The sequence below is a fragment of the Sciurus carolinensis genome, chromosome 5, assembly GCF_902686445.1.
Source record: "Sciurus carolinensis chromosome 5, mSciCar1.2, whole genome shotgun sequence".
Lineage (NCBI taxonomy): Eukaryota > Metazoa > Chordata > Mammalia > Rodentia > Sciuridae > Sciurus > Sciurus carolinensis.
This window is the reverse complement of record NC_062217.1, coordinates 13,365,754-13,389,053: the sequence shown is the minus strand read 5'-3', so window position 1 is coordinate 13,389,053 and position 23,300 is coordinate 13,365,754. Positions and strand designations below refer to the sequence as shown.

The window sequence follows — 23,300 nt, the reverse complement described above, 5'->3', positions numbered from 1 at the left end:
ACTCTTAAAAGGTGGCACCTGCCCTCTACCCCTGCAGTTTATCTGTCTAGTGTTGTCGTACTCCTGCCCACACATTTAGTTTTACGAAGACAATAACATATTAAGGTTGTATATATCCTTTGCAACTGGTTATAATAGTGTATACTGCCTCCCCCCCCTCCACCCATTATGTATATTGTTTACAAAAGTAGTTGACATATGCCATTTAATTTATGTTAACAACAACAACAACAACAAAACTTCTATGTGTTTGGTGATACTCTGCTCTAATTTTGGCATTCAGCACCTGGAACATAGAAAACACCCAGTTAATACTTGTTGAATTTATGAACAAAGGTCCCTTTGGGTCATTAGGTTCTGTAGGCTGACCATCCCCTTACCTCCAGATCTCAGGAGACCCTTTACACCTCAGATCAGTTTGAGCATTTCAGCATCTAATCATCTAACGCAGGGCATAATGAAAATGAATAAAGCATTCGGATAACACACCCAGAAACGCTTTTTTTGGCCTGGTGACCACTGGATATGTTTGCATGTTTCAGAGGCATTTCTGTTACTTGAAACACTATGGACTGCATGAAGAGTCTTGTCGCACTGGAAGACTGTCACTCATTATCTCTGTCTACTTTGTATGTCTGTAAGCAAGAAGCAACTCCAACATGGGGACACACTATATATGAAACATTCATGGTCCCCACCATCCTCAGGCTCAGATGGAACTTGAAAGACAGTGCAGCTTGTTTATGCAGAAGTAAGACTTCACTCAGGACTCCTGTACCTTGCAGAGTGGTGGTGGGTTTCTTTTTCTCTTTTGTTCCCCACATTGTCTTACTAGGACTTGACGGCCATGGTTCTATCCAGTAATTTCACAGTCTAGTTCCTGTCTAGTGACTGAGCAATGTTTGGAGCAGGAAGATCAGTAGAGTAAGGAGAGAGACTTCTGTTTGGAGAAGATGGTAAATTCCAACCCTTTAATATTAAAGGGAAGTGCTACCTATTTTCTTTTCTCAAATCTTTTCCTCAGGGATTAATGATTTTCAGATTTGGTTCTCATACATGGCTGGGGAATGGAAGCCAGAGACAGGAGATAAAATACTAAGTAACAGTTTTGGTACATTTTTATAGCTTGTATCACTACAATTAAGATTCTAGAACTGACTTGCTAACAGATGGTTTGAGAAAATTTAGAAAAGAATAATTAGCATTTCTGTAGTATTTTACAGTATCCATAATACTTTAATGGATAATTCATATAAACTGCTCAGTGCAGAGTCTGGCACATTCCAGGCCCTCTGTAGATACTAGCTGTTATTAGTAATGTCATTATCATCCTCTTCCTTAAAACAATACATTAATATTTCTGTTTCACTTATAAGAAGACTGAAGCTCCCAAAGGTCAGGTGACACATCCATGGGAGCAGAGCTGGGACTCATTTCTAGGTCCAAATCCAAATGCTGTTCTCTCTGGCTTGTAGTGCACTCTGTCTTGTTTGAGCCAGTGACCTCGGGTAGGCCTTCCCCTCGGCCTTGCAGACCCACCACATAGTTTCACAGGGTAGTTGTGGAGATGGGAAGGGGCTGCACAAGCAGTATTTTAAGATAATTACCGTGAAAATGGCATATAAGGAAAGTGGGTTGAGAAATTGGGAGATGAGGCCAGTTAGGAAACGCGCAGTAGGTTGGGTTTGAGTTATTCTGGAAATGGAAGGGGTTGTGTAATGGGTTTGAAAATGAAGAGAGAGTTTCTCACATCCAGTCAGTCCTGCTCGTGATCAGCGCTAGACCTGTGCTCACCGCCTCTCACCTCACGTGCCTGGTGGATTAGAGGCTGTCGGCGCCTCGGCCTCCCACCCACTCTCCCTGGCCCCTCCGGGATTTCTCGAACGACCTGTTTCTAACTTCTCTCACTGTAGTGTGGGCTTGGACTGTGCCAGAGTGTCTGTAACCTGCCATTCTCTTTTGACTGTCCTCCAGGGCCATCTCTTTTCTTCCCTGTGCATTTGTTTTCTTTCCCTTTTTCCATCTGTCTCCTGATGCTTCTCCTGGTGTAAATCTCAAGACCTTTCTAACAGACATCACCAGTCAATCTCATGCCAGTTGACCCAGCCAGTACATGTCATGTCTAATTGATGTGCTCTTCTGCCTCTTCTGAGTTGTTTTATCGCGGGAAAGAAGAAATGCTAATTGCATGGGTGGCAGAACCTTAGTTTTCCAGAAAGCTGTACTGTAGAAACTTAGTGTTTTGACTTTTTTTTAAAGAGTTTTATTTCATGCTATTTATTCTTAGTGATTTGGAAATGAGAAATATTTTGAGATTCTACTTTAACAGTAAAATAAGTCTCCCAGATAAATATTTTTCTGTTTATAATTTAAATGTTACTGAAAGTCTTAGCTCTTCCAATTCTGAAGCATCTTTACATGTTCTTCATTCAAGGATAATTTTTTTTTAAATGTAGATATAATTAAACCTGAACTGTGTAACCTATCACAGGTGACTTTTTTTTTTTTTTTTTTTTTTTTTTTTTTTTTTGGTACCGAGGATTCTTAACCACTGAGCTACATCCCCAGCCCATTTTTAATTTTTTAATTTTGAGATAGGGTCTCACTAAGTTGCTGAGGCTGACTTTGAACTTGCATTGCTCCTTCCTCAGCCTTCTGAGCTGCTGGGATTACAGGTGTGCACCACCACAACCTTCCAACACGTGAATTTTTTCCAAGGATTCTGAAATAAAGGGTTCTGAGAATATATGTACTATAGTCTGATTCAGATATAAATTTAGGTAACAGTTCAAATGGCTTACATATTCCTAAACCCATAACTCAACTTAATCTTTTCAAGTATAGTAGTTGGGCCTGTTTTTGAATGTACAAGTTTCAGATTTCAGCTCTCACTAAAGATAAATGCATGTCTTACATCTGAACACCTTCTTCCTTTGGATAGATGAAAGCTGTGTGCTCTTCCTGTATGTGCCCAAGCTTGGGTTTCCCCTGATGTTTAGATAAGAAGCAGCATGCTTTGTTGGCAGATTTTTAAATGATGTGTTTTTGATTTGGTGACTGAAAGTACATTAAAATGTCAATTTTAGCTACACATGTAGGTGCCAAATATAGATCAACAACTGCTTTCTGCCATCTTATTTTGGAGATCTTGAATATTATGTATTTTTAAAGGGAGAAAGAAGATCAACTAGTTTGTTTAGATAGATCATGCATTTGGCTTTTAAATGATGAGGTTTTAGGCTTCTAGTTGCAAACACTTCTTCACAAATAACATATTTCTGCATGGATCATGTTTGCTTCTAATAATAAAAGACCAAATTAAATGTGATCATCATTATATTTTCTTTTTTTAACAGACTTTTGGAGTACTGTGGCATCTTGATACTCCCAAAAGGAATTCTGAATGCAGTTTATAGACCTGATAGTGTTGAAAATGTTCAGAATTATTATCATTTTTATTTGCAGTAACATGCTATCCTTTAATGTTAGTATTCTTTATGCTTTTAATCTCTAGCCAATGTTGGATATAAATTAAGTAGCATAAGACTTGGATGGAAATTTAAAATTGATTGGCAGTGTTAGCTGAGCAATAAACTGATCAGCCTAATCATGCATCTTACACATCTTATGCACCATTCCTAACTCTCATGTATATGCCTGTAGTTTGTCCTGAAGTTTACTTTGCTCTTCCTGTTTAAATGAGGAGATTGTTTATTTAGTTATCTTACTGATTTTTTTGTTTCACTTTTTAAAAAAATATCTTTGTTTTATTTATTTATTTTTATGTGGAGCCGAGGATCAAACCCAGTGCGTTACATGCTAGGCAAGTGCTCCACCAATGAGCTCCAACTCCAGCCCCATTGTTTCACTTTCTTTCATTGAGGCATAACTTATAAGGTCAAGTGCACAAATCTTAGACATTCGGCTAGATGCACACTGTGTAATCAAATCCCAGAGGAAGATGCAGGACAGACATTTCAAGCAGGCTCCCTCATGTGCCATCCAGTTACTTTAATATGCAGAGACCACCGTAGGTTAGTTTTACCTATAATTGAACTCCTGTCATTCAGAATCCTTGTTTTGAGATTCACCCATGTTGTTGTGAGTAGTGGTAATAATTAATTGTCTTTAATTGAGGGGTGGTGTGCCCCTCATATGAACACACCATGATTTCATTATCTGTTCTGTTGATGGACATTTGGGTAGTTTCTAGATGGGGGATTATTATAAATAAACCTGCTGTGAACATCCTAGCATGTGTTTTCATGAATACATGTACACTTTGCATGACTGTATCTGTAGGAGTAGGATTGTTAGTACATTGTTAGTCCAGTATTACTAAATACTACTAAATGGTTTTCCCAAGTAGTTATAACCAGTTTGCTTTCCCACCAGTAAGAGCTAAAGTTGCTCCACATCCTGACCAATATGAATATTGTCAGTCTTTTAGTTTTGGTAATCTGGTAGGATTCTAGATATGTCATTGCAATTTTAGATGTCATTTCCCTGGGTGTAAAAATATTGAGCACCTTTTCTCATGCTAATGGTTATTTGGGTGTCATCTTTTGCCCATTTAAAAAATTGGATTTTGTTTTTTTATGATTTGTAGAGATTGCTTATATTTCTGGATACAGTCCTTTATCAGCTGTGTGTGTGTGTGTGTGTGTGTGTGTGTGTGTGTGTGTGAGTGCATCTCTGCATATATATGTATATTGCAAACACCTTTTCCCAGTCATTAGCTTACCTTTCCACTTGCTTTCTTTTATTAAGAAATTCTTAATTTTAACAAAGTCCAGCAACACCACACACAAACACATGAAAAGAAAATAAGACAATTTATAGCTATGTTTTTATTTTTGTTTTTGTTGCTTTTCTGTGTTTGTTTTGGTTTTGGCTTTTTGCACTGGCTGGGAACTTAATTTTTAAAATTTCCCCTTTTTATACTTAAAAGTCTTAATTGTTTCTATCATAAAGCATAACTTACACAATTACCATACTTTTTTAAAATTAAGGTTGTACAGTTATAGATTCGCATGCAGTTGTAAGAGATAATGGATTCCATGTACCATTTGCCCAATTTTCTCCAGTGGTAGCATTTCGCAAAACTATAGTACAACAGCACAGAATATTGATGATACAGAACATTTGCACCACCACAGGGTCACTCATGTGGCCTTTTTGCAGCCATTCCACCTCCCACCCCAGCTCTGTCTCCTCTTCCAACCCTTAACTCCTGCAAGCCATTTGTTCTCTTTTCTGTGATTTTGCCATTTCAGAAAATTACGTAATTGTAATCATATAGGATTTAACCTTCTGGAACTGGCTCTTTTCAGTCAGCTAAATCCATGGAGACTTGTCCAAGCTGTAATATGTACCAATAGTTCATTCCTTTTTACTGCCAAGTAACTTTCCTCAGATGGATTTGCCAGTTTGTGCACTTGTTGAAGCATATCTTGGTTATTTCTGATTTGGGGCTGTCATGAATAAAGATTTTATGTGAACAGAAGTCTTGTTTCCCTGAGATAAATGCTCAGGGGTGCAGTTTCTCATTCATATGATAATTACAGGTTTAATTTTAAACCTGCCAGACTGTTTTCTGAAGTGGCTCTTCTTTTACATTCCATCAGCGATGTATGAGTGAGCCACATTCTTTGCAGCTTGCTGGCATTTTGGTGTTGTCACTTTTTATTTTAGACATTCAGTGGGTCATAATATCTCATTGTGCTTTTAATTTACATTTCCCTAATGGCTAATGATGTTTAACATCTTTTACATGCTTATTTGCCATTTAGTTCCTCTTCAGTGAAATGTCCATTTGTGGCTTTTGCCCATTTTCTAATTGGATTGTTTGCTTTCTCTGTTGAGTTTTAAGAGTTCTTTATGTATTCTAGATACTAGTCCTTTGCCAGATGTGTAGCTTGAAATAATTTCTCCCAGTTTGCATCTTGTTCTTTCAAAGTTTTGATTTTGATCAAATCTAATTTATCAACTTTTCATTTTATGAGTTATGTTTTAGTGTCAAATCTAAGAACTCTTGGTCTAGCCTTAGCTTGTGAAAATTTTCTCTTGTTTTTCTCCAAAAGTTCTATCATTTTGCATTTTATTTTTGTTATGGTTCATTTTGAGTTAATTTTTGTATCATTAGTTTAAGTGTGACTAATTGTTCCATGCATTTGTTGAAAAGGCTATTCTTCCTCCATTTAATTATTTTTACAATTTTATTGAATATTAATTGGACATATTTGCATGGGTCTATTTCTGGGTGGTTCTTTATTTCACTGATTGATGTCAGTCCTTCAGCCAATACCAGAGTCCTGATTACCAAGCAGTATATAAAAAAGTGTTGAAAGTGGGTGCAGTGATTTTTTTTTCCCATTTTATTTTTCTTTTTCAAAATTGCCTTTCATGTAAATATAAGAAAATTCTTGCTTTTATCTAAAAAAATTAAAACCTTGTTGTAATTATGTTAAGCCTGTATATCAGTTTGGGGGAGAATTGACTTATTTCCTATGCCAAATCTTCCAATCCATGCGCATAGTATGTCTCTTCATTTATTTAGGTCTTTGATTTCTTTTATCAAGATTGTATAGTTTTGGCATACAAGATCAGTACATGATTATTAGATTTATGCCTGTATGATTTTGGAGCGGTTGTCAGTGGTATCATGTGTTTAATTTCATTGTGCATGGTTATATCACTAGTCTGCAAAAATATTGTTGATTTTTGTATGTTCATCTCAATCTGAACTCACTAGTTCTAGGAGAGGTCTTGTTTTGTTTTGTTTTGTTTTGTTGTAGATTCCTTGGGATTTTCCAAGTAGACAGTCATGTGATCTGGAAATAGCTTTACTTCTTCCTTTCTGGCCTGTGTGTCTTTTATTTCCTTTTCTTGAGTTCCTGCTTATTAATTGGCTCCGGGCCCTCCTGCTGTGGAGAATGAGCGATGCCAGTGCAAGTCCTTGCCCTGTACCTGGTCTTAAGGGGAAAGTGGTCTTTCACCATTAAGTATGATAGTAGGTGTTCCTATCAGGTTGGGGACGTCCCTACTATTCTATTTCTCTGCCAGTTTTAATTTTGAACAGGTGTGTTTTATCACATTTTCTGTGTCAATTGATAGGATCATGTGAGTTTTCTTCTTTAGCCTGTTTTCATGGTAGATTCTTTGGTTTTTTAAATATTAAACCAGCTTTGCATCACTAAAATTAACCCCACTTGGTCAGGTAGGGTACTGTACACCTGTTTTCTAGCTTACACCAGGACATTGATAGTGCCTAGCACTTCACTGCCCTCTTCTCTTCCCTTGCTTCCCAAACACCCGAATTTTCTAAGCTCTACTTTTTAAATTGGAATGCTTGGCTTGAGGAGAACACAATACTGAAAAGGCCCCATAGAGAAATATACCACAATCATTACTTGTTCTTTCTTAAGAGGGCCTAAAGAGGTAGTGTTGAAGTTTTTATTTACTTTTATTATCCCTTCTATTAAAAAAGATCCTTGTTGAGCAACATAATATTTTCCCAAGATTTCTAAAGACTTGATCAAAATAATAATTCTGAAGTACGTTGAAAATGTAAGTTTATGGTATTGAATAATTATCACTTACTAACTTTTAGAAATAAAAGAAATACCCAAGTATTTGGTAAAAGTTGAAGGTTAAAGTCCCACTCTCTTTCTTTCTACTAGTAGAAATTTGTGGAAAAACCTTCAACAAGACAAAATTTGAGTAGTAAAAATTTTTTTTTGTACCAGGGATTGAACTGAGAATCTCTTAACCATTGAGCCACGTACTGAGTCCTTTTTACTTTGTATTTTGAGATAGGGTCTTGCTAAGTTGCTGAGACTGACTTTGAACTTGGGATCCTCCTGCCTCAGCCTCCTGAGCTGCTGGGATTATAGGCGTGAGCCACTGTGCCTGGCAAAAGTTTTATCTTACACAGTATAAGTTTGTATCTTGAAACAACATACATCTTTAAAAAGATTGCGAGGTAATCAGTACAGTCAGGTGAAAAAAATCCAGAAATAATATTAAGATCAACATGAAGTAAGTTAACTAATTCATTAGCATAAGTGAAAAATCAAACTTTTATAGGTTATTCACCCAAGAAAGAAAGAAATATCCACTTCCATAAGAAAGTAATTATTTTGTAAAGTTTAAGCTAGGACAAGGTTATTTTTAGCATTTTTATTAAGAACTCCGTGATACACTATTTCTTTATAAATTGTGATTTGTATAACATAATTTTTAAATATGATCACAGTGCAAGTATATTAGAAACAGCTAGTAATAAGAGACATATATATTTCCCCTTGGGAGTCTTAACATTTTTGGTTCTGAGATAAAGCTATACTTATGAAATTGATATTTACCTGTGAATCATTTTTTATTCTGTGTGTGTGTGTGTGTGTGTGTGTGTGGTCTAAACCACTCCCTGCTCTGTCTCCCATAGCCAGTCCCTTATCTTGTCTTCGTGCTGCCTCTAAAACCTGTGGTCACACATCTCATAAAGACGTTTTGTTCAGTGATGGACCACATACCCGATGGTATATGCCAGAAAGCATAGGTGATAGTTGGTGTACCAGCTAGGTGTGTTCACTGATGAAATCACCCAGCAATTCGTTTTCTCTGAACAAGTCCCCATCACTAAGAGACATATGACTGTATTTTAAACCTTCTTTCCACAATCATTGACCACCATGCCGATTGCAGTCACCATCATCTCTTACCTAGAGCACTGCTTCATTGCCTGTCTTACTGCTTCTACTATTGTGCACCTAAAATCCATTTTTCCTATTAACCACAGTGATCTCTTATCACCTACGCCATGTAACTTCCACTCTGAAAGACCTGCAGTGGCTCCTTCCATCCTTAGCATGCAAGCCTTACGTTAGCCAGTGAGACCCCACCTTCTTTCTTCCATCTTTCTTCCTGTGTCTCTTTCCCTTGCTCTTCATGCCGTCTCCCTGCTGTTCTCCTTTTTTTCTTTCATGGATAAACCTAGCACTTTCTTTTCCTTTTACATTTGCATTTCCTTTTGTCTAAAATATTCCATCCCTAGTTTTTTCCCATGGCAAACTCAACTCTCAAACTTCAACTCTGCTTAGATTTTACCTCCTTTAAAAATTCTTTTTTTTTTTGCTCACTTCTTAAAATTTTGTTCTATCCATGTTACTATATATCCATCATTATTTTCTTGATAATGACTACCACATCTTTAATTATATTATTTATTTACTTTAATTATATTATTTATTTAATTTAAATATATTATTTATTTATTCTTCCAACTTGAATGTAACCTCTTAAGAACCTAATTTGTTTTGTATCCCCAGTACATCACAGACTGCTGGTAGATTTATGGAGAACTATGAAATTAATTCATGAAAACCTGTGAACACCGAATTTGTAGTAACATAAAATATAAGTTAAGTCAGGCATGGTGGTGCATGCCTGTACCCAGCAGCTTGGGAGGCTTAGGCAGGAGGATCACAAGTTCAAAGCCAGCCTCAGCAACTTAGCGAGGTCTAAGCAACTCAACAAGACTCTGTCTCAAAATACAAAATAAAAAAAGGGCTGGGAATATGGCTTAATGACAAAGCACTCCTGGGTTCAGTCCCCAGTACTCTCCCCAAGAAAAAGGACTAGGGATGTAGCTCAGTGGTAAAGTGTGCCCTTGGGGTCAGTTCTCAGTACCACCCCTGCAAAAGATGTATGTGTGTGTGTATAAGTTGTCTCATATATATCTAAGCTCAGACAAATGAACCAACTATGAGAATAAGGGAAGATTTTTAAAGAGAAAATTTGACCAAAGCCCTGAGTGGTTGTTTTCATATATGTCTACCTACACCCTGTCCCCAAACACTATGTTACATTTTTGCTTTAAACATTTGTACATATTTTAAAGAAACTTAGGAGGAGAAATATGTTACACTTTACCCAGATATCCACCATTCCTGAATGATAAATGTTAATTTTTTTCAGAAATTTTGTTTTCCCTCTGATACCACTTTTCTTTAGCCTGAATAGCTTTCTTTAGCATTTCTTTTAGATCAGGTTTGCTAGTGATAAATTCTCTTAGTTTTCCTTTATCTGAGAATGTTCTTGTTTTACCTTCAGTTTTGAAGAATATTTTTGCTGATACAGTATTCTGTTGATAGTTTTTTGTTTCTTCTTTTGGTATTTTAAGGTATTGTTCCACTGTCTCCTGGCATCTGTGGTTTCTGATAAGAACTCTTTGGTCATTTTGTTTGTTCTCCTGTATGCAATGCATTTCTTTTCTTTGGTTACTTTCAAGATTTTATCTTATCTTTGATTTAGTAGTTTGATTATGCTGTGCCTCAAAGTGGTATTCTTTTAATTAATTCTGTTTGGGACTCACTGATCTTCAGTAATTTGTAAAATTATCCTTTTCACTAAGTTTGAAAAGTTTCTAGCCATTCTCTTTCTTTCTTTCTTTCTTTCTTTCTTTCTTTCTTTTTTCCGAGCCAGTTCGTTTCTATCAACCCTAATGGCTTGTGTGTTGAATGTTTTATATTTTCCCATAGATTGCTGATGTTCTGCCCATTGATCTATTTTTCAATCTTTTGTCTCTATTTTTCAATAGGATAATTTATATTGCTCCTTTTTTACATTCACCACCTCTTCTGTCTTCACCATTCTTCCCATCCAGTAATGATTTATTTCAAATACTATAATTTTTAAAGTTACCATTTGTTTCTTGTTTATACTTTCTAAAAACATCTTCTCTTTCTGTTCAAGAGTGTTTGCCTTTTCAATTCCAATTGAGTATCCCTTATTTGAATACTGAGAACCAGAAGTATTTCACATTTCAGAGGGTGTTTTTTTTGTTGTTTTTGTTTGTTTTTGGACTATTTGCATAGGCTTTCTGGTTGAGCATTCCTGCCCAAAATAAAAAATGCTCCAGTGTTGTCCAAAGAGTTTCAGATTTTAGAAAATTTTGGATTTCAGATTTTTGGATTAGGGATGTTCAAACTATAGTGGCTTCTTAAGCTCTAATAATGTCAACCTCTGTGTTATGTCGTGTCTATGGATTGTCTTTACCCTTGAGAATTAGTTATGTTTTCCTGGTTCTTTGTATGTTTGGTAATTTTAGATTATATTGGACATTTTTAGTATCATGTTACTTAACTAAACTGTGAGTCCTGTTGTAATCTCATGGAGAATTCTGATTCTTTTAGCAAATAAAGAACACACAAGTTCAAAGTGCGCACAAACTTGAGCCTTCCTTCAGGAGAACATTCCCATGTCAGTTGGGTTTTCAAAGCCCTCACTGACCTGTTTTGTGCACACACCACCCAGAGCTAGTCTGAGACTCAAGCAGTGGTTTAAATTGTGGTTCAGTCCTCGAAAGCTTTATTATACTCCTTTGAGTTGATCTCATGCATACGAAGATCATTTGAGCTTATGCTGATTCACACAGAGAATTAAGGAATCCCTTTCTCGACCTTTGTCCTCTCTTAGATTCCTCCCACACGCTTCAGACCACAGAGGCCCATTTTCCTGCCCCTCTGGCCAGAAATATGGTGTTTTTGTCAGAGTTTTAGCTTTCTGCACTGCCCTATGGTCCCACAAACGGGATCATCTTCTAGGCAAGATGAGGAGGAAAAAAACTGAAGAAAGGAGAAAGAGAAGGGGAAAAAAATACCCTTTGGAATTTAGGGAGCCCTTTTCCCAGGTCCACTAGTCAGAAAAACAGATCTTTTATTTGCTTTTTGTGTTTGTTCTGAGTTTTTATTTGAAATCAGCAGGAGAGAAGACTTTAGTGGACTTCTGCATTTTGGCCTTGCTCTTCCAGTGGCTTTTTTTTTTTCTTTTTGCGGGTGGGTAGTGTACCGAGGATTGAACTCAGGGGCCTCAGCCACTGAGCCACAGCCTCAGCCCTATTTGGTGGTTTTTTTTTTAGAGACAGGCTCTCACTGAGTTGCTTAGTGCCTTACTGTTGGACCTCCCAAGCCACTGGGATTACAAGCGTGTGCCACCGCACCTGGCCTCAAGTGGCTTTTTAATGCAACATTTGATGTGTCTGTGAGATGCATTTCTGTCATCAGTTGGTCCATGTCAATCAAACTGGTAGGGATCTGCTCTGGTACAATATTAACTGTAGTAATTTCTGTGAAAGCAGATTATTTTACACTGATGTGATATTCTAGTATCTTTGAATATTTTCCTGGTATCATTACTCCCCGTACATGTTTTTTTATGTAACATTTACAAATTTCTCTTGGTTCCTCTTTAGCATACATTCTGGAACAAAGAGAAAGTCAAAGCAAAAGACTCTGTTTTCATTATTCAGTTACCCAAATAGTCCTATTACAATGGAGAATGTAGTCACTTTAAAATAAGTGAATTTGGAGGAAGAGGCCAGCCTTATTTGTTGCATGTGTTCTATTCTTCCAAAGAGTATTGCCATTTCATGCCAGCAAGTTGTGGAAGGAGCCTTCCAGTGCTAGCCAGAAGCAGTCCTCTCTTCAGATCTCCCATAGCACTTTCTGAGAAGATTAAAAAATATCAGTCCTGAAGGTGGAGAAACAGGCACTCTGCAAACTTAAGCATGTTGGTTGTAGTATAAATTTCTGGATGTCCACTGAAGCTGTATGTGTGCACATACACAGCAATTAGATAAGCTCACCTAGAAATGTGATTGTTTTGGTTTACAGAGTATGTAAAAGTTTCATATAATGTATGCATGCACATATATTTTACATATCTTTGAGATATAAGTCACTCTTCCAGGTGTGTTCGTCAGATTCCAGTTTATGTTAGACAAAAAAAATGATCAGAGAGGCTTTATATGGCACAAATAGGGGGAGAATAACTAAACTATGGTACAGTTGTGGATTCTATAAATTGGAATACTACTCAGCCATTAAGATAATATATGCCATTTATTGAAATGGAAAACTCCATAATATTAAGTAAAAATTGAAGTTCCTCAGAGTAATTGCAGTGTTCATTTTTATACAGTGCGTATCTGTGTTTCTATAGATGTGTGTAAGAAAATAGTCTGGAAGGATATACACCAAAATATTTATAGCAGTCATTCTCACAAAAGTGAGATTGAGAATGTTTTCCTATGTAAATATTGCTAGGATTTTTTTTTAAAATCATCATGTGTTGTTTAATCTGTGCAGAGGAAAGGAAGGAAGAAAACCTATTTTTATTTTGGGGTAAAGAAAAGGTTTCTACTAGAGGGCAAAACTAGGATGCCTGAGCCCAGCCCAGGTGTCACAGACAACAGCTCCTTATCCAGGGGCAAACTTTTAAACTATAACTTTTTATCACTAACATTTAGCAAAACTGGAAGAAAGGACAAAGCAGGTTGCCTTTAGCTGTGAGTCCCACCACTAAAGATGTTCAGAGGTAAGCTTCAGAGCCTTTTGGCAAGGTCGTCTGAAAGTGATTGAAGCATCAGGTGTTTTGACGTTTCTCCTTGACTCAAGGGCACTTGGAAAAGCCTTTCCCATTCTCATTTCTGCATTTAAAGAGAATTGTGTTTCAGCCTACATATGAACAAGAATAGAGCAGCGTGATGAGATTCCCAGGAACTATGGCATTTGTTTTTTTTTGGGGGGGGGTAACCTGGGATTGAATCCAGGGATGCTTAACCACTGAGTCACATCCCCAGCCCTTTTTTGTGTTTTATTTAGAGACAAAGCCTCACTGAGTTGCTTAGTGCCTCGCTCAGTTGCTGAGACTGGCTTTGAAGTGGAGATCCCCCTGCCTCAGCCTTTTAAACTGTCACGTACAGCACCTTCAAAGGGAGAGCGGAAGGAACTGACAGTAGTGGTATCTGACCACAGTTGATCATTGGTGAATAAATGAAGGGAAGGAGGAATCAATTCTGAAATTGCCACATTTTAAGCCATAAGCTATACACATTGCAGTATGTTTGGGGTCACAAAGTCATAGATGAGGCCAATGATTCCTAAACTTTCTGAAGCTCAGAATCAGTTTTCAGACATGTGTGTATTGTATTTTTAGTCAACTCTTGATCCCTCAGATTTAGTAGCTCTAGAGTGGGACCCAGGAATCAGTATTATTCTTAAGTTCTCAGGTTGTTTTGATGATGGACCAGGTTTAGATACTACCAGGATAGGATATACGTATACAGGCACATACCAGGACAGGTGTGAGACAGGAGAAAACCAAGTCTGTTGATGACACATCAGATGCTTTTGAGCTGTTGATATTTACAAAGCTGCGCTCAGAAAGGCCCATCAGTGTTGTACAACTCAGTGGGGTTTCATTCAACCCATTAAGCACCCTTTAAAAGAACTAGCTTTATTTATTCATGCTTATGAATACAATAAACAGTATGAGATTCATGTCAGTAAGACAAGTGTTTGTCCACAGACCATGAACAAAATAATTTGTTCATGATTTGGTCAGCCACTGTCTGACCCTGGTCTTGCTCTTGAGGGCACCACTAAGGACACTGCTGTTGTTGAGACACCTGCTGATGCTTAAGATGTGGTCGAGGTGGGCCCTGCTCAGGGTCAGGTTATCAGTAAGACATCGATGTGAGTAGTTTGGGAACTGTACATTTTCAGTTTCATTGCCAGATAATTTAGAAAAGGGGGGAAATATAAAAAACCCACAAACCTGTTAATGAAAATAGAATATGAAATGCAAATAACTGTCATCACTGCTAAGTGCCTCGTCTTCCTAAATATTAAGAGCGGGCCCTGTCCTCAATGTCCTGTTTGTCTTCTGAGGCCACTCTTGGCACCCAGTTCCTCAGTGCTTTTTAGCCTCTATTAACACACTGCCTCCACCACAGGAGTCCTGCCCGCGGTGGGCGGGGTCCTCCCGTCCCTCTCACAGGCCTGCTGCGCTTTCTGAACCCCCAGGCACGCCACCAGCCACACAGGGTCTGGTCCTCATCCCACGTGGAGCGTTCTCCCTGGTGCCTACTTCTTACAGCCTTCATTTCTTAATTCGCATGCCACATTCGAGTGGGGCCTGTGCCCCCAACATGCTCCCTGATCTGCATTTGTTTTCTTTTCCTTTTACCGTCTAGTAAACCGATAATTTACTTAGGTTCTTTGTTGGTGTCTGTGTTCTCTGCTGAACTGCAGTCACTGTCAGGCAGAGATCTTTGCTCTTTACTTGTTGTAAGGGGGGACAATAGTGTTAGCACATAGTGGGCTCTTAGCAGATGGATATGTGACATAGTAGTCTCTTAGCAAATAGATGTGTGTTGAAGAGATGAATAAGTATATGATTCACGGAGTGTTTGCTGCCAGTTACATATGTCATATCAGGCAGTTTTCAACATAGCCATTGGTACTCACTTAATTAAAAACATCTTGCATAGTTGTGCTAGGACATTGCCAGCAGATCATGGCTGCGTAGGTCCTGGTGGATCTTTGACTCCCAACTGTGAGTCAGGGTGCACTGGCAGCAGCTGCTTTACAGGTAGAATTGAAAATGCTGCTGGGTGCTTTGGTCCCATGAGAGCTCATGAGCTTCCCCCTGCATATTGGCTTCGCTCCTGTGCACTTTTTTATCTTTTCTAAACATCAGCTTGTTGGGTGTTGTTCTTAGAACAGGGCCCAGCACTCAGCCATTAAGCTGGTAAACGATAGGTGTCGATTGTGGGTGTGGCCCCCATGTCTGTAGTGATTTTTAACTTCAGAGTTTCAGCCCATCTTGGAAAATATCTAGTCCAGCTCATTTTAGACTGTAAGACACTGAGGCACCAAGAGATTAAGTTAATCTAAACTCATAGCACTAGCTAGAGACATTCTGCGACTGAAGTCCTGGTCTTATTTGGGGGTTTTAAGAAAACACCATATTGCTGCAGAGCAGAGAGCAACACCAGTTTCCTCTGCTCTGTCAACACGGGGCTTTGCCTCTTCTCACCCATCTTTCTTAGGGAGGATCGAGGTTCTTCCAGATCTTACCTCCAACCCAGAGCCTCTGAGTCCCCATCCCATAAGTATAAGTATTGTCTCTTTCAAGTTCCCAGTGTTTTGAGAAGGCCTCTCTGCTTTTCTTTTTCCTCCTTACCATAATGCCCAGCATGTGAGAGGGAAGGGGTGGGCCAACTTCAGATCGCTTTGAACTCCATCTCTCTTGCCTAGTTCTGCCACATCCCAGTTCCCTGGCTTTCTTGGCTCCTCCTTAGGAGCTTTACTACCTTTTATCAGTTTTGCTGGCTTCCTAACCCTTTGTCATTTCTCAAGCTGTGACCTCACATCAGTGGGGTAATGAAGGCAAAGAAACACCAGCCTGCATTTATCTAGTTTTTTCTGTATCATCCCATTTGACCTTTATAGTGACCTTGTGTGTTAAGTGGGAACATATATTCTCCTTCCTTTTTTACTGATGAAGAAATGTGATACAGAATATGTTGAGGAAATGATTTGCTTAGTCTTGCCACCTCTCATTGGCAGGGCTGGAAGCAGAGCCTCCAAATCATAGTTTAAAATATTTTCTGCTGTCCCAAATTTTAATGTTAACAGAAAGACAAAATTTATCACCATCTGGTATTCTGAAATCTACATAATTTTTCCCCTAAAGATTGTAATCAGTTCTAAAAAATCTTCTGAGGATATTAATCTGCATTTTTATAGTGTCTTTAGCATCTTGATTTTAGAAAAGACCACTGTAAGTCAGCGATAGAATAGTTGGGTTCTTATCTACATTATTAAATGTTATTATGTGTACCTGTTTGCAAAGGTGTGGTGGTCCTTTTGAGAATAAGACTGTTGGTAAAGTTTACTCAAATTCTTGGTTTAAACAGTATATCATACAACTTAGTAATTTGATGTTTTTGTAAGTTTTGAAATCTGTATATTCTAATAAGTCCTGTGCTTTATAACTAAAAGTATGAGAAATATTTCCTCTTTTCAGTATAAAACATGGTCCAATACTTCATTTCAACTCAGAAGTACTCCTTACAGTATTGTGTTTTCACTGTAATAGAAAGTGATATCTCCTTCCTTTGTATTAATTATTAACAGAGATTGAAATTAGTTTTTAACTTAAATCCAACCAGCGACATTTTCCTTACTTGTATTAATGCTTATAAGTCACTTCACTGGCAAGCAAAGTGTAGTCAAGCATGCTGTGGTGTGTGAGCCTCCACAGGAAAAGGAAATGCAGTTACATCTCTGCAAGTAAAACAGGTTAGAATCTGGCTGCCGGGCGAGGCTGGCTGTGGCTGCCCCCTCTTCCCTGCCGCACAGGTCAGAGAGCTTATTCGAGGAGGAGCCCATGGGTGGTGCTTTGCAGCACAGCTTCAGTCTCTCTGCGTTTGTCCTCCCAGCCTCCAGGAGGACCACATGATCGTTTGTATGTAAGAGCCCTTGAGGATGCTGAATGTCCTTGTGTCACATGTTCAGAGCTCTAAGCATGATCATGACCAGAAACCACAAGGTACAGTTGGTAGACTAAATTCTTAGAGTCCTTTGATAGAAATTGGAGTTGTCCAGATCTATTTCTTGCAAAATGATAATATCCAAATTCTAGATTTACCCTTGATGTTACTCCTACTCATTTTTAAGCTGTTGTTGTGTTTTAAATTGCTCCATGGCACACTGCCTGCAGAATGCCCTCTTTTTGAGGCCATTCTTAGTCTGATCTAGTGCCAAAGAGAAAAGTGAGATTCCACTGGGAATATGTTTGGCTTTGCAAGTTAGAGCGAGTAGAGAACCGTCTTGATAGGATGATGACATCGCGCAAGTATTGTAGCAAACAGTAACTATCTGCCTCTTCAGTTTCCTGAATGATGAAAACTGGCAAAACCTGCCTCAGTAAAGTCTTGACTATGAGGTGGTTTCTTCTGACAGATAAGCTGTGGTCGGTCACATTTGGTATCACCTGTGTGCAGTTTTGCTCTTCCTCTATAAATCAGAGATGCAGGAACATACATGTACACACACTCTCTCTCTGTCTGATTTATACTAAAATTACAAAATGCACATACACACACAGCTTTTGAAATGACCTTTAAGGTGAAAACGTGGTCTTGTGAAACTATATTATCTACATTTCTTAGACCAAGCATAGTGAATGACTGCGGGCCAGCACCAGGCGTGTCCACACTGACACCTGGAGCACCCGTTACAGAGAGAATCGCCTTTATGTTTCCAAATAATCTAGGACCGTTTTTTTTTTTGTTGTTGTTCTTTTATTATCACCAGCTTTATCAATTTAGCTTTTTCCAAAGATGTTTACTCAGAGACACCTACTCTAGTTAAAAAGGAAGGAGACGGAACATCAAATAAGACTAACGATGGAAATGTTTAATCCTTATCAGTCTAAAAAGACTCTTGATTGTTTCTCTTTCAAGTAGCTGTTCTGTAACAGTTTTATAAAGAGATGGGATATCGTCATATTTGGTGGCTTTCATCCTAATGATTTCCATTGAGTTTTTTTTTTTTTAAAACATGATTGGTTTTGTACACTTACAGAATATAGTAAAATGCTAACAATCATAAATTGTTTACTCACTAAAGCTAATTATTACATGATCACTGAAATTTTGAGTAAGCATCTCTTAGGATAGAAAAATTTTAAATTGATCTAAGAGGAGTGAGTCTGAGACTCTGAGAATAATTTTCCAAGTATATCTGGAAAGGTAAATTGATTTTTAAAGGATGTTTAATTGATTAATTAAAAACATCATTTTGAAAAACTCATTTATGATGTATTCTGAGAGCATCTTCAAAATGCCCTTAGGGAGACCTGGACTCTTCCTGTTTGGAATGGGAATCAGGCTCCTATCGTCTTGGCAGATAGTACGATCAGATTTTTTAGGGTCATGTTTCCTTTCTGTTGTAATTTCATTATTGTGATGCTGTGGTAGAAAGTAAACAACAGTTGTGACTAAGCCATACCATCTTTCCCCTTCTTTAACGTAATTTATTTGAAATTTAAATCAAGAAAAAAAATTCACTCTGAGCTAGGGTGAAGGCAAGATGTGGTAAGGACCATCACGGGGTCTCGATTCTGAGCCCTGGAGGCTCCTGCCCCTCTTCTACATTTGCACCTGAGAAGTCAAATTCCTCTGTCTTCCTGAGTTTCATGGTCATCTTCCCAGCAGTGTGACTTTGCTCACCTCAGTACTTGGTCATTTGGGAACTGAAATGTATTTTAAATTTTAACACAAACGTCTCATCCTGTTGCCTCTCATTCCCCTGTATTACTGTGGCTTTTAAAAATCATGTATTTTTGATGTAAGTAAAAAACAATAACAATAACAAAAAAACCCTTCAATATATCTAAGTTTCCCCCTTGCCATTAAAAAACAAAAACAAGAACGCGCTTAGGTAGGTGTCAAACCAAGTGGTGCAAATAATTTTTCATGCAGCTGAAGAGACCATGGTGGAATATAGGGGACAAGAGAAAATTCATTTTACCTGTCTGACTTCCTGCTAACTGCTACAATGTGTGTGTGTTTTGTTCATTTCGTAGGTATGAGAAAGTGCCAGTCATCTTGGTTGGGAACAAAGTGGACCTGGAGAGTGAGCGAGAAGTGTCCTCCAATGAAGGCCGAGCCCTTGCAGAAGAGTGGGGCTGCCCCTTCATGGAGACTTCTGCCAAGAGTAAAACAATGGTGGACGAACTCTTTGCAGAAATCGTGAGGCAGATGAACTATGCTGCTCAGCCTGACAAAGATGATCCGTGCTGTTCTGCCTGTAACATACAATAGCATCCAACTCTGGCCGTCCTGGACAGGATTTGCCCGGCATCGTAGGCGCTAGAAGCCTCGTCTGCTCCCTTGCAGAGTTGGCAGAATGCGTGGCGCGAATCTCCAGCGCACTGCAGCTCTTATTCACAGATGAGCAGTGATTGGCAGTCGATGTCTCTGAGTACATTTGGGTTCAGTCCCTACAGTTTTCGCCATTGTCCTCAGTTCCTTTTGTGCATCTGCAACTTGAAGGCATAGCCCATCCATCTACAGGGTGATTTCATTCGAAAGCGATGACGGCATTGTCGCTGAGTTGACAGAAGCACCTGTTGTATAAATTTAAAATAATTATGAGGGAGAAACCAGAAGAATTCCTATGACCACTAACAATTACAATATTTTGTCTTCTTTAAAAAAATTAAGTAAAGGAGAAATATTTTCCTATGAGAGTACTGAATTTCAGGAATTGGGATAGTTTCTAACCAGCGTATTCCATCAAATAAGAATAGCCGGCCTGCCCACAGCACTGCAGGGAGCCTTTGCTCAGTGACACGTTTCTGTCTTTCAAAGTTGATGCCTAATTGTAGATGTTACCCTAATTCATGACATGGAACTAACTCGTGCATCAATCCTTGATAGAACAAAAGTCAGAACAAGGTTGTGTGGAAATCCAGTCTGGCTCTAGAATCTGTTCAGTCCCCTGCTTGGCCATGGAAATGGAGGCTGTCACAAGGGTTGGATCAGAATGAAAACTCCCAACCCACCCTCCATGACCCGAGCAGGGATGGTCTTAATCTCCTGAACAAGAAGGAGGCAGCTGAGATGGAGAGATGCCTAGCCTTACTAACAGCCGCACTCGGTAGATGACTAGCACCACCACGTGAGGAAAATGAAGCCATGTTGCATCCACATGTCCCCGTTCGCAGAACCCGCACAGGACAGCACAGATGTCTGGCATTTTTACATTTGTTAAAGCAGCAATTGCTCCTTGCCTTTAAGGGCTCTGGTTATGACGTGACCTTGGCTAACCTGCTCTGGAAATCCAGTTTGCTGTAGCAGAGCTTTATTGCAGGCATTTAAAAAATTGAATAACCATGTGAAATAATTTGGTCTTAAAAGTAGAACATAAATTATAGAGTGGAAGGTTAGGGACAAAAAAGCCTTTTATCTTTAATTTGCCTGGAGAATTCTATAAAAGTTTTCTTACAACAGTTTTGCCCTGATTACTGAAGTGGCAAATAAAGCTAGAGTGAATATTTTGTTTTGAAAAGGTGCTCCAGCTCTGAATTTTTGGTTTTCATAGCCGTGAAGTATTTATCATTTGCATGAGTAATGGCACAGGAAAAACCTATTCCGAAGTTTTACAATCAAGTGTAGAAGGGTTCTCACCTCCCTTCGGAGTCAGGAATGCTGAAGAGATGGCCTCGAGCCGCCCTCTGGAGATGAATTTGGCCTTCAGAACTGCAATGTCACTGAGCCTGCAATACACTTGCCACCCCACATTTTCTTGGTTTCGCAGTCTTGTGCAAGTAACCTCTGGTCTTATGTGTGTAACTGAGGGAAGAGTGTGTGTTTGTGTGTGCATGTGTGTTTATCGTTCCTAAGAATTTGGCACAAGTCGGAGATAATTGCCTATACTGAGAATCTATACTGCAGAAGATAGTGTATTGAAGACATTTTTTTCTTTGAAATGATTTTATACATCATTGAAATCGTGGGTAACCCCCAAGTGTTTAGTAACTGGCATTAAGCTTACAGGTTAGAAATAAAGGTTGATAGTATTTTTCATAGATGAGAAAACTGAAGAAATAATGTGGGTAAAACCAGGCTGTGGTTGTTAGAGAATCTTTGAATTGTGAATATTTACATTGTTCAGTATAATTTTTTATAACCTCCAATTATGAAGCACCTTGTTTATAGGGCAAGAAGTTTTAACCAATTTTCTTGAAATAAATTTCACTGTGTAAAAATTGATTTAACTCAAACACATAGAGAAATCAAAGATTCAACAAGTATGGCTTATCTACTGAGGTAGAAATATTTATTAGTGAGTTGGTTGAGTTTTGAAGCCTCTAACTTCTCAGAATGATCGTTTTCTTAGAATTCCATAATTCATAGCAATTTGTGATACCTAAGATTGCATATTAGAATCAACTGTACAGATTGCACATTTTCTGTCATGGATTGCTGTGCAGATGTGAAAAATTGGTGAGAAAATGAGCCGTCTGGCAAAATGTAAGGTGGAAAGATGAAGATTCAGGGTTTCCTGAGAAGGGATTGTCAGACAGGTGGGCTTTTACTGTAAGGATCTCTGAGTCACGGAAAGCCGATTCAGCTCCCTGGCCAGTGTTTCCATGCTTCCCTCCCTGGTCGTGACAAAGCATCACAACGTCCCTGAGCGGGAGCCCCAGTGGTACCCTGTCAGCCTCCATCTGGCATGAATCTGGCTCGGCTTGAGTGAGTGTTCGCTGAGATGGGAGTGAAAAGCTCAAGAACAGAAGACACACTTGTTGGCACATGAAAATAATAATAGTGGCTTCAAAGGAAAGTTGGTGACTTTGGGTCACTATTTATTTTATGCCCTGATCAGACTAGCAACTACTTAAGTGGAAGTTTTTCTAACATGCCTTAAAAATATTATGGTTTGATCCAAAGACCCACTTTTTCTTTAGCTCTTGTGATAAAGTTTTCTTTTGTTTTGTTTTTGACTTTGATACAAAGGCAGTGTTTTTTCTTAAATTCCTTTTCTTTTAATGTTGCAACTTTTGGGTTCCTTTAAGCTGTGATAATGATGGTAACTGATGCCTTTCATTTTGTTCAGCTGACACGAAACAAGCCAGCTTCTGATCAGAAGTATTACATGAAATCTTCCCTTCAACTATTGAAAGGTGCTTTGATGATTTTCTCCTTCGGTTTGTAGATTAGGACTGAACTTCTGCAGTTGCCATCATTTTTCTGTGGTAAAACTACTGATATATATATATGCATGTATATATATGCGTATATATATGTGTGTGTATATATATATGCATATATATATATATATATATTTTTTTTTTTTTTTATAAAAGAATGTTGCCTAAGGATGTCTGGTATTTGTTTCCAAGGGTGGATTTTCCAGTGTGAATGTTGTCAGTATCTGAATGTGAAAGTGTTTTTGTTTTGTTTGTTACTGTCGGTTTTTGTTTGTTTTTCGGTTTGGTTCTTATCAGTAGTCCTGTGTTAGCGCTGGTTAAGCTTTAATTGTCTCTTTAGCCAATCAGATGTTAAAGACTATGGGGGTCTTTTTCTTTGTTCTTTTTTTAACTTGTCATTGTGCATCTATTAAATCTTGATCAGGGTTTCAAGAATGACTGCAGTAGGTTTTGAAAACAGACTTGTCATTATTGATTTGGGGTTTCCCAGAGATATAGTTCACAGTTAATTGTTCAACTCTAATACAACTGACCATTTAAAATTGAACAACAGTTTATTGTTTTGTAACAATGTCAGTTGTTAAACCTTGACATTTCAATTAAAACATGAATCGTAGTTATAACTCAATGCAAATTCAACAGTTGTATTTGGAGTTAAATTATTTTAACAAATAAATTTATTTAATGAAACTCTGGGTTTTGTTTTTTGTTTTGTACACACTCATGAG

The 23,300-nt window shown here is 38.2% G+C and overlaps 1 protein-coding gene across 1 annotated transcript in view; it reads left to right on the top strand.

Moving 5' to 3' along the window:
* The window catches only part of Rap2a (RAP2A, member of RAS oncogene family), a 37,094-nt gene extending 14,433 nt beyond the window's left edge, over positions 1 to 22,661 (top strand). Inside the window, exon 2 of the mRNA XM_047554440.1 lies at positions 19,441 to 22,661. Within this exon, the coding sequence (XP_047410396.1) occupies positions 19,441 to 19,678 (238 nt within the window). The 3' untranslated portion in view covers positions 19,679 to 22,661. The remainder of the gene's footprint in view (positions 1 to 19,440) is intronic.
* Positions 22,662 to 23,300: the final 639 nt, after the last annotated feature.